This window comes from Mobula birostris, chromosome 21 (genome assembly GCF_030028105.1).
Source record: "Mobula birostris isolate sMobBir1 chromosome 21, sMobBir1.hap1, whole genome shotgun sequence".
Classification (NCBI taxonomy): Eukaryota; Metazoa; Chordata; class Chondrichthyes; order Myliobatiformes; family Myliobatidae; genus Mobula; species Mobula birostris.
This window is the reverse complement of record NC_092390.1, coordinates 56,841,130-56,853,341: the sequence shown is the minus strand read 5'-3', so window position 1 is coordinate 56,853,341 and position 12,212 is coordinate 56,841,130. Positions and strand designations below refer to the sequence as shown.

General features: G+C 42.2%; 1 protein-coding gene across 2 annotated transcripts in view; it reads right to left on the bottom strand.

Annotated features, from left to right (window-relative positions):
* acsl5 (acyl-CoA synthetase long chain family member 5) overlaps window positions 1–12,212 on the bottom strand; it is a 114,007-nt gene that overhangs the window by 30,006 nt on the left and 71,789 nt on the right. For both annotated transcript variants that reach the window (XM_072239533.1, XM_072239534.1), the window contains 2 exons: window positions 10,264–10,442; window positions 9,911–9,943 (listed from right to left, as the gene is read on the bottom strand). In XM_072239533.1, the coding sequence (XP_072095634.1) occupies window positions 9,911–9,943; window positions 10,264–10,442 (212 nt within the window). The remainder of the gene's footprint in view (window positions 1–9,910; window positions 9,944–10,263; window positions 10,443–12,212) is intronic.

Below are 12,212 nucleotides of genomic sequence, written 5' to 3'. Positions count from 1 at the left end.
CAACCAAACAGACTCCTGAATCAGAAGGGATAACTTCACTCACCCCAACACTGAGGTCCCCACAGTTTCAACAAGCTACAGACTCACTTTTAATGACTCTACAACTCCTGTTCTCAATATTATTTATTACTTATTTATCTATTATTATTATTATTTTGCTTTTCTTTTTATATTTGCACAATTTGTCATGTTTCACACATATTGGTTGTTTGTCTGTCTTTGTGTTTTCAATAATTATATTGTGTTTCTTAGTATTTATTGGAAATGCTCACAAGAAAATGAATCTTAGGGTAGTATATGGTGACATATATACAGTATACTTAAATAATAAATTTAAATTTACTTTATTTTGAATTTACTTTGAAATTAGAGCAAGGTATATGAGTTTGATGAGAAATGCAAAAGTTGAAAAAAGCAGATTCATATACAATCCATTAATATTATTATTTAAAGGGAAGAGAAACAAAAATGTAATGAAGTAAAATGGAAGGAAATGTTTGGATCTTTGAATACATTACGAGTTACTGTGCTTCGAAAGATGCACTGACTGGCTTGCATTCACACCAACATCATCAGCCAGTCACCATGTTCCACAGTACATTACAGACACTGAACTACTTGAAATGCAACCAACATTGCAACGTAATAGGTAACTTAGGCACAATAGCACCCCACAAACAAACAATTAGACGTTTCTGTTCAATAATGTTGGTTGGGGAATAAATGCTACACCAGATACAAACGATAGTTATCCTACAACAGGACAAAATAGTGCCAAGATCATCTCGGCATAGCTGATGGAGTCCCTGCTTAATGTCTCATCTGGAAGATTGGTAATCAGACTGGAAATCTTATACTGACGTAGCAGCAAACATTTTGTGCTCAGGTATTTGAAACAGAATTAACACATTGTCTGGAAAGCAATAGTGCAGGTATTGAGCCTTGGTTTGGATGTGTGCTTTATGCTGCAGGAAGAAGGTACAGGAGCCTCAGGACTCACACCTCCAGGTTCGGGTACATCTACTACCCCTCAACCATCAGGCTCTGAACCAACAGGAATAACTTCACTCAGCTTCACTTGTCCAGTCATTGAAATGTTCCCACAACCTACAAACTCACTTTCAAGGAATCCTCATCTCATGCTCTCAAAATTAATTTCTTATTTATTTATTTATTACTATAATTTCTTTCTTTTTGCATTTACAGAGTTAGTTGTCTTTTGCACACCAGTTGGAAGCCCAAGTTGGTGAGGTTTTTCATTGATTCTATTATAGCTATTATTCTATTATGGATTTATTAAGTATGCCTATAAGTAAATTAATGTGAGGGTTGTATATGTAGTTTGATAATAAATTTACTTTGAACTTTGAAGATCTAAGATAATCAGCAGAATGCAGAACTGCCTTGCTTCAATTATCACAGTAGAACTACGATTACATCAATTTCAAGGACTGGGTCAAATCTAGGAGCTCATATGTAAATTTTAAACGGATAGATTTATGTCTGAAAGCTATTAACGACTCAGATATGTAATTAATCATCTGTTTCCTGTAGGACATTTTTATTATCATATTGACACTCCTTTGATTGTGCTTATCAGGTGACACATCTAAAACTATGTATTTTATCCTTGTCATACCACTTACAGTTCTAGTTTGGAATGTGGATCATTTTGGAATTATTAAGAAATGTTGTCACTAAACATCTAGATCAACAGGAGTGATCCCCGTCATCTCGGACATGCCCTCTTCTCATTGCTACAAACAGGGTGAGATACAGGAGCCTAAAGACAGGCACTCAAAGTTTCAGGAACAGATATTTCCCCCCTGCCATCAGATTTCTGAATGGACATTGAGCCCATGAACACCACCTCAGTACTTTTCCTCTCTCTTTACACGACTTATTTAATTTCCTTTTTTTTATATATACTTATTGTAATTTATGGATTTTAGTATTATGTATTGGACTGCTCTGTTGTGGCAAAACAATAAATTTCACGATATACGCCAGTGATTTTAATCCAGATTCTGATTCTGACATATGGAGTCAATGAAATGACAGCAGATACCCTGGATAAGGGGAAATGCACTGCATGTAGATATGAGAAAAGACTGGCAAGTTTATGCATAAAGGTGTACAAGAACAACATGAAGATAGAAATACCAAGCAGGTACTAATTCAAAGCAACACACAGAGGAACTCAGCGGGTCAGGCAGTATCTATGGAAATGAATAAACAGTCGATGTTTCAGGCCGAGGCACCTCCCCAGGACAGGTCAGGAAGAGGGAAGATGCCAGAACTATGAGGTGTGGGGAGGCGAAGAAGGACAAGCCAGAAGTCGATAGGTGAAATCAGGTGGGCAGGAAAGACAAAATGTTGGAGAGAAAGGAATCTGACAGGAGAGGAGAGTGGACCACAGGAGAAAGGGAAGAAGAAGGGGGCCCAGGGGGAGGAGATATGCGGGTGAGAAGAGGCAAGACTGGGGAAAAGCAGAAGAGAGGACGGGGAACAGTAAAATTTACTAATTCAGATATAAAACAAAATGATTGATATGAGAGGATTTGTTAAGATTTTCTCAAAACTGCACCTAATTAATGTCCTAATGAATGATTGAGATGTCAGAGTTTGGAGTTAAGTCCAAATTTGTAGATAATGATAAGATGGAGACTTTAGTAGGCAACACAAATACAGAATGCAGAAGGAAATTGCAAAATAACAGTTGACAGGATATTAGAACAAACAAAAATGCAGATAACAATTTACCTTATTAAATAAACACTGATTTGAGGAAATGGGTGATCAAAGATCAGTGATCAGCTTTATTCACCATATACATTTACATGCATTAGGAATTTGTTGTGCTGACATGGAACAAAACAACAGCATTCAACAATTATAAAACCATATGACATGGGAGCAGAAATAGGCCATTCAGCTCATCGAGTCTGCTCTGCCATTCAATCATGGGCTGATCCAATTCTTCGAGTCATCCCCACTCCCCTGCCTTCTCCCATACACTTTTGCCCTGGCTAATCAAGAACCTATCTATCTCTGCCTTAAATGCACCCAATGACTTGGCCTCCACAGCTGCTTATGCCAACAAATTCCACAGATTTACCACCCTCTGACTAAAGTAATTTCTCCGCATCTCTGTCCTAAATGGACGTCCTTCAATCCGGAAGTCGTGCCCTCTTGTCCTACACTGCCTTAGCATGGGAAATAACTTTGCCATATCTAATCTGTTCAGGCCTTTTAACGTTCAGAATGTTTCTATGAGATCCCCGCCTCATTCTCCTGAACTCCAGGGAATACAGCACAAGAGTTGCCAGACATTCCTCATTTGGTAATCCTTTCATTCCTGGAATCATTCTCGTGAATCTTCTCTGAACCCTCTCCAATGTCAGTATATCCTTCCTAAAATAAGGAGCCCAAAACTGCACACAATACTCCAAGTGTGGTCTCACGAGTGCCTTATAGAGCCTCAACATCACATCCCTGCTCTTATATTCTATACCTCTAGAAACGAATGCCAACATTGCATTTGCCTTCTTCACCACCGACTCAACCTGGAGGTTAACCTTTAGTGTATCTTGCACAAGGACTCCCAAGTCCCTTTGCATCTCTGCATTTTGAATTCTCTCCCCTTCGAAATAATAGTCTACCCATTTATTTCTTCCACCAAGGTGCATGTCCATACACTTTCCAACATTGCATTTAATTTGCCACTTCTTTGCCCATTCTCCTAAACTATCTAAGTCTCTCTGCAGGCTCTGTTTCCTCAACACTACCCACTCCTCCACCTATCTTTGTATCATCAGCAAATTTAGCCACAAATCCATTAATTCCATAGTCCAAATCATTGACATACATTGTAAAAAGCAGCGGTCCCAACACCGTCCCCTATGGAACTCCACTGGTAACTGACAGCCAGTCAGAATAAGATCCCTTTATTTCCAGTCTCTGTTTTCTGCCAATCGGCCAATGCTCCACCCATGCTAGTAACTTCCCTGTAATTCCATGGGCTCTTATCTTGCTAAGCAGTCTCATGTGTGGCACCTGGTCAAAGTCCTTCTGAAAATCCAAGTATACCACATCTACTGCATTTCTTTTGTCTACTCTGCTTCTAATTTCTTTAAAGAATTGCAGTAGGATTGTCAGGCAGGATCTTCCTTTCAGGAAACCATGCTGGCTTTGGCCTATCCTGTCATGTGCCTCCGGATACTCCATAATCTCATTCCTAACAATTGATTCCAACAACTTCCCAACCACTAATGTCAGGCTAACAGGTCTATTGTTTCGTTTCTACTGCCTCCCACCCTTCTTAAATAGCAGAGCAACACACATCAAAGTTGCTGCTGAACGCAGCAGGCCAAGCAGCATCTGTAGGAAGAGGTGCAGTCGACATTTCAGGCCGAGACCCTTCGTCAGGACTAACTGAAGGAAGAGTGAGTAAGGGATTTGAAAGTTGGAGGGGGAGGGGGAGATCCAAAATGATAGGAGAAGACAGGAGGGGGAGGGATAGAGCCAAGAGCTGGACAGGTGATAGGCAAAAGGAGATACGAGAGGATCATGGGACAGGAGGTCCGGGAAGAAAGACAAGGGGGGGGGACCCAGAGGATGGGCAAGAGGTATATTCAGAGGGACAGAGGGAGAAAAAGGAGAGTGAGAGAAAGAATGTGTGCATAAAAATAAGTAACAGATGGGGTACGAGGGGGAGGTGGGGCCTTAGCGGAAGTTAGAGAAGTCGATGTTCATGCCATCAGATTGGAGGCTACCCAGACGGAATATAAGGTGTTGTTCCTCCAACCTGAGTGTGGCTTCATCTTAGTAACATTTGCAATTTTCCAGTCATCCAGTACAATGCCAGAATCTATTGATTCCTGAAAGATCATTGTTAATGCCTCTGCAATCTCTCCAGCTACTTCCTTCAGACCCTGAGGGCGCATTCCATCAGGTCCAGGAGATTTATCCACCCTCAGACCATTAAGCTTCCTGAGCACCTTCTCAGTGGTAATTTTCACTGCACATACTTCACTTCCCTGACACTCTTAAATGTCCGGTATACTGCAGATGTCTTCCACTTTGAAGACTGAGACAAAATACACATTCAGTTCCTCTGCCAACTCTGCATCTCTTATTACAATATCTCCAGTATCATTTTCTATTGGTCCTATATCTACCCTCGACTCTCTTTTACCCTTGATACACTTAAAAAAGCTTTTAGTATCTGCTTTGATATTAGTTGCCAGCTTCCTTTCATAATTCACCTTTTCCTTCCTAATGACCTTCTTAGTTTCCTTCTGAAAGTTTTTAAAAGCTTCCCAATCCTCTATCCTCCCACTAGCTTTGGCTTCTGTGTATGTCCTCTCTTTTGCTTTTACTTTGGCTCTGACTTCATTTGTCAGCCATGGTAATGTCCTTCTTGCATTTGAAAATTTCTTCTTATTTGGAATATATCTGTCTTGCACTTCCCTCATTTTTTGCAGAAACTCCAGCCATTGCTGCTCTGCTGTCCTTCCTGCTAGTGTCCCTTTCCAGTCAACCTCGGCCAGTTCCCCTCTCATGCCATTGTAATTTCCTTTACTCCACTGAAATACCGACACATTGGATTTTAGTTTCTCTTTCTCAAATTTCAAAGTGAACTCAATCATATTGTGATCACTGTTCCCTAAGGGCTCCTTAACATTAAGCTCTCTTATCACCTCCGGATCATTGCACAACAGCCAACCCTAGTGGGCTCAACAACAAGCTGTTCTAAAAAGCCATCTCGTAGACATTCTACAAACTCTCTCTCTTATTAAACAATAAAGAATTGTATAAAAATTAAATTTAAAGGTTAAAGTACAGATATTGAATAAAATGTGCATAAATACTAGCATGCATTTACAATATAAACAGCATTATAAAAAGTGGTTTGTGGTGCAGCACAGTGATTGAGATAATAGATCAGGGAGGTGGTGGGGAGGGGTAACTAGAATTGTTGATCAGATTAACTACCTGGGGGAAGACACTTTTAAGATGTTGTGATGATTTTATATTAATGAGTCTATAATGTTTTCCAGAAGGAAGCTTTTGGAAAACGGTAGTTTACTGGGTGAGTAAAGTCCACATTGATTTTCCTGACCACCTCTCCTCATAGCTGCTCCCTATAACCCCTAATGCCCTGATTAATCAAGAGTCTATTAACCTCCACGTCATATGTACCCAATGACTTGACCTTATAGCTTTCTGTGGCAATGAATTCTGTAGAATTACCACTCTCTGGCTAAAGAAATTCCATAAGACCATAAGACAAAGGAGCAGAAGTCGGCCATTCGGCCCATCGAGTCTGCTCCGCCATTTTATCATGACCTGATCCATTCTCCCATTTAGTCCCACTCCCCCGCCTTCTCACCATAACCTTTGATGCCCTGGCTACTCAGATACCTATCAATCTCTGACTTAAATACACCCAATGACTTGGCCTCCACTGCTGCCCGTGGCAACAAATTCCATAGATTCACCACCCTCTGGCTAAAAAAATTTCTTCGCATCCCTGTTCTAAACAGACATCCTTCTATTCTGAGGCTGTGCCTCCTGGTCCTAGAGTACCCCACAATAGGAACAAGACCATAAGATACTGACCATTTGGCCCATTGAGTCTGCTCCACCATTTCATCAGGACTGATCTATTTTTCCTCTCAGCTCCAATCTCATACCTCCCCCCACCCCTCCCCCCGTATCCCTTCATGGCCTGAACAATCAAGTATATATCAACCTCTGCCTTAAATATACATAAACCCTTGGCCTCTGCAGCTGCATGTGGCAAAGAATTCCACAGATTCATCTGGCTGAAGTAATTCTTCCTCATCTCCATTCTAAAAGGACGTCCCTCTCTTCTGAGGCCCTGTCCTCTAGTCTTAGGCTCTCACGCCATAGGAAACATCCTCTCCATATCCACGCTATCAAGGCCTTTCACCGTTCACAAGGCCTTCTGAAAATCCAAGTACACAACATCAACCAGTTCTCAAAGTTGCTGGTAAAAGCAGCAGGCCAGGCAGCATCTGTAGGAAGACGTGCAGTCGACATTTCAGGCCGAGACCCTTCGTCAGGACTAACTGAAGGAAGAGTGAGTAAGGGATTTGAAAGTTGGAGGGGGAGGGGGAGATCCAAAATGATAGGAGAAGACAGGAGGGGGAGGGATGGAGCCAAGAGCTGGACAGGTGATAGGCAAAAGGGGATACGAGAGGACCATGGGACAAGAGGAAGACGGGGGGGGGGGGACTCAGAGGATGGGCGAGAGGTATATTCAGAGGGACAGAGGGAGAAAAAGGAGAGTGAGAGAAAGAATGTGTGTATAAAAATAAGTAACAGATGGGGTACGAGGGGGAGGTGGGGCCTAGCGGAAGTTAGAGAAGTCGATGTTCATGCCATCAGGTTGGAGGCTACCCAGACAGAATATAAGATGTTGTTCCTCCAACCTGAGTGTGGCTTCATCTTTACAGTAGAGGAGGCCGTGGATGGACATGTCAGAATGGGAATGGGATGTGGAATTAAAATGTGTGGCCACTGGGAGATCCTGCTTTCTCTGGCGGACAGAGTGTAGATGTTCAGCAAAGCGGTCTCCCAGTCTGTGTCGGGTCTCGCCAATATATAAAAGGCCACATCGGGAGCACCGGATGCAGTATATCACCCCAGTCGACTCACAGGTGAAGTGTTGCCTCACCTGGAAGGACTGTTTGGGGCCCTGAATGGTGGTAAGGGCATGTGTAGCACTTGTTCTGCTTACACGGATAAGTGCCAGGAGGGAGATCAGTGGGGAGGGATGGGGGTTGCGAATGGACAAGGGAGTTATGTAGGGAGCGATCCCTGCGGAATGCAGAGAGAGGGGGGGAGGGAAAGATGTGCTTAGTGGTGGGATCCCATTGGAGGTGGTGGAAGTTACGGAGAATAATATGTTGGACCCGGAGGCTGGTGGGGTGGTAGGTGAGGACCAGGGGAACCCTATTCCTAGTGGGGTGGCGGGAGGATGGAGTGAGAGCAGATGTACGTGAAATGGGGGAGATGCGTTTAAGAGCAGAGTTGATAGTGGAGGAAGGGAAGCCCCTTTCTTTAAAAAATGAAGACATCTCCCTCGTCCTAGAATGAAAAGCCTCATCCTGAGAGCAGATGCAGCGGAGACGGAGGAATTGCGAGAAGGGGATGGCGTTTTTGCAAGAGACAGGGTGAGAAGAGGAATAGTCCAGATAGCTGTGAGAGTCAGTAGGCTTATAGTAGACATCAGTGGATAAGCTGTCTCCAGAGACAGAGACAGAAAGATCTAGAAAGGGGAGGGAGGTGTCGGAAATGGACCAGGTAAACTTGAGGGCAGGGTGAAAGTTGGAGGCATTTTAACTCATTTTAATTCCACATCCCATTCCCATTCTGACATGTCTATCCACGGCCTCCTCTACTGTAAAGCTGAAGCCACACTCAGGTTGGAGGAACAACACCTTATATTCCGTCTGGGTAGCCTCCAACCTGATGGCATGAACATCGACTTCTCTAACTTCCGCTAGGCCCCACCTCCCCCTCGTACCCCATCTGTTACTTATTTTTATGCACACATTCTTTCTCTCCTCTCCTTTTTCTCCCTCTGTCCCTCTGAATATACCTCTTGCCCATCCTCTGGGTCCCCCCCCCCGTCTTTCTTCCCGAACCTCCTGTCCCATGATCCTCTCGTATCCCCTTTTGCCAATCACCTGTCCAGCTCTTGGCTCTATCCCTCCCCCTCCTGTCTTCTCCTATCATTTTAGATCTCCCCCTCCTCCTCCAACTTCCAAATCCCTTACTCACTCTTCCTTCAGTTAGTCCTGACGAAGGGTCTCGGCCTGAAACGTCGACTGTACCTCTTCCTACAGATGCTGCCTGGCCTGCTGCGTTCACCAGCAACTTTGATGTGTGTTGCTTGAATTTCCAGCATCTGCAGAGTTCCTGTTGTTCAACCATTTCTCCTTTGTTTATCCTGCTTGTTACTTCTTCAAAGAATTCCAACAGATTTGTCAGGCAAGATTTTCCTTTGAGGAAACCATACTGACTACAGTCTATTTTATCATGCACCTCTGATTGACTCCAACATCTTCCCAACTACTGAGGTCAGACTAACTGGCCTATAGTTTCCTTTCTTCTGCCTCTCTCCCTTCTTGAAGAGTAGAGTGACATTTGCAATTTTCCAGTCTTCCAGAACCATTCCAGAATCTAGTGATTCTTGAAAGACCATTACTAATGCCTCCATAATCTCTTCAGTCAGTTCTTTCAGAACCCTGGGGTGTACATCATCTGGTCTAGATGACTTATCTTCAGACCTTTCACTTTCCCAAGAACCTTCTCTCTAGTAATAGTAACTGCACTCACTTCATGACCCCTGACACCTGGAACTTCCACCATACTGCTGGTGTCTTCCACAGTGAAGGTTGATGCAAAATACTTATTTAGTTTGTCCTTCATTTCCTTGACTGGATAAAGTGGATCAACCCATGATTGAATGGCAGAGCAGACTTGATGGGCTGAATGGCCTACTTTTGCTCCTATTACTTATCTTATCTTATGGTCTCCCATTACGACCTCTCTGGTATCATTTTCCAATAGTTCGATATCCACTTTTACTCTCTCTTTTACACTATGTATCTGAAGAAACTTTTATTATCCTCATTAATATTATTTGCTAGCTTACTTTTGTATTCTATCTTTACCTTCTTAATGACTCTTTTAGTTGCCCTTTGTTGGATTTTAAATACTTCCCAGTCCTCTCCACTCTATCTAGATCTGTCAATATTTGATGGGCTTCAATGAAATCCCGGATTTCACTTTTCCAATAAAATATGGATAAAAAGGGATTAGGGATTCATGAACAACAGCACTGTTACACAATTAATTTAGCTACAATACTTACAATTGGTGTTCTATGATTCTCCCTTCCAAGATCCTGTGAAGAAAAACACATCAATAAAATTATGCTTCCATGGTGTTGCTCAAGAGAGTCAGAACATTACAGCTAATGAGATATAAGAAAATAAATTGAACTAGGAATTTGCTTAGTTGTCAAATTAATTACATTCCCCAAATTCACAAAATGGAATGTGGACACTGCTGACAAGTTTAGCACTTTGCTGCGCATTCAGAATGTCACTGTCTCAGAAGTTACATACAGGATCATAGTAGTTGTCTCAAACCAAACCTTGTTTCCTACTGAAATGCATTACCTGTCATATTAGCCTCTCTAATTTTTCAGTTTTGTAATCTTACCTCAACTTCTTTCAGGGTGAGAACTTTCACGTTACATTTTTCTCCACGTTTTTTTAAAGCATCGTCAAACGGATCCATCAGAATAATAGTTGTCAAGTGCGCTGTGCGCTTTGCTTCACAGTTTTCCAGCAAAGTGATTGCTTTGTTCATCTTGTCGCAGATCACAGTCGAAATTTCAGCTACAAGATTGGAATATTAATTTTAACAATAAATCATAAATCCTTACCCATAACCATATCAAAGAGAATTGAGTAACCACTATTTAACACAGATAAGTCATGCACTCAAATATTACATCAAAATGAAAAAATACTCAAGTAACCTTTAATCATTAATTTTTATGCCTTCCAAAAAAAAAGTGCAGAGAGGGGTCTCCTTGTCTCTTCCTTCTACCCCATCAGATTTTACAGATTGTCCTTCACCATCACCATCACCCTGTCACCAGCAAACGACCTCCCCTCTTCTTCCAGCACGCTGAAGGTGTTGTTCTCTCCATGATCCTTTGTGATTTTCCTCAGTGGCTAACAGAGCTTAGTTCTCTGCACTTGGCTGCTTCCAAAATCATCGAGTCATACAACCAGGAAAATAGCCATTCCACCACAGAACTCATATTTATATAATAATATTTTCCAACAGTCCACAGCCTTCTCTGCCATTATATCTCAAGTGCTCATCTAGATAATTAAAAGTTGTGAATTCTCTGTCTCCGTCAACCTCTCACAATGTTCCTAGATTTTAACAACCCGCTGGATGAACCTGCAGTTTCCCTGTGCAGAGGCACAATTTTGAAAATCAGCTTTCTTTACTAAGACCCAACATCACAAGAACAACAAGTTCTGCTGAAGGGTCTTGGCCTGAAACGTTGACTGTACTCTTTTCCATAGATGCTGCCTGGCTTGCTGAGTTCCTCCAGCATTTTGTGTGTGTTGTTTAGATTTCCAGCATCTGTAGATTTTCTCTTGATTCTGATTGGAAGACCTTATCCAGTTGTTTGCAGTTAGGCAAGAAACAAAAGTTCCACTCTAAGACATACCCAGTGGCATCTCGGGCCTCAGTGGCAGGCAGAGGCACTGGTCATTTAGATGCCATGGTAATATAGATGCCTAGCGACCAAGGTTGAGGCAGGAAAATACCTAAATGCAAAGGGCTGGCCATCGGACCTACGTGGAGAGAGGAGTCTTTGAAAAACAAACAGGGGCAATCAATTCCACTCCCCTCTGCATCTGACTGGCTTTGTGCCAGTATCTAAGATGCTACCCAGTTGGTGATGTAAAAAAATAGAGGTGATACTGTGGAGTTCAGAGTCCAGTTGCAACAGGACAAAGATGCCTGAAGTGGACAGACCTGAACTAGGCTATCAACATAGTGCTGCCTCATTAGAGTAGAAAAGTAATAGAAATGATAGGGCTTAGAAATGTGACTTAATCCTTACTAATCCTTGGATCAGCATGAAAAACTGGGATTGCAAAGACACCCAAGGATTATTATGTACAGGGAAAGACCCAGAGTCTAGGACTCAGATACCTAGGGAAGCCACAAGTCTGGCTGAGTCTAACAACATTATGTTGTGGATGGTACTGGTGTGATTACATGTAACTTGTTTTTGCATTTAAGGCATTGACTAAAGTTAAGAAAGCTTTTCACCTCTTAGCAGTAGAGAGCCTTTAATATAAATTCAAATTCCACACAACAATCTAATCATTCCCCACCATTCATGGACCGAAATATTCCTTCCAAGTGATTCTTTTTCTTCTTCCAATATGGTGTGCCACATTCATTTATAATAATGTGTCTCTAGCTCACTGGAGAAGCCAAGCACAGATAGATTGAGTTCTTTCAGTCTGCAAGGGTAGCACGAGCTTCCAACTGCCCATCACTTTAACTCTTCATCTCTCTCTGACTCTGCATCTTTCACTCTTTTAATACAGTCCAAAGTAACCTCATCTTCT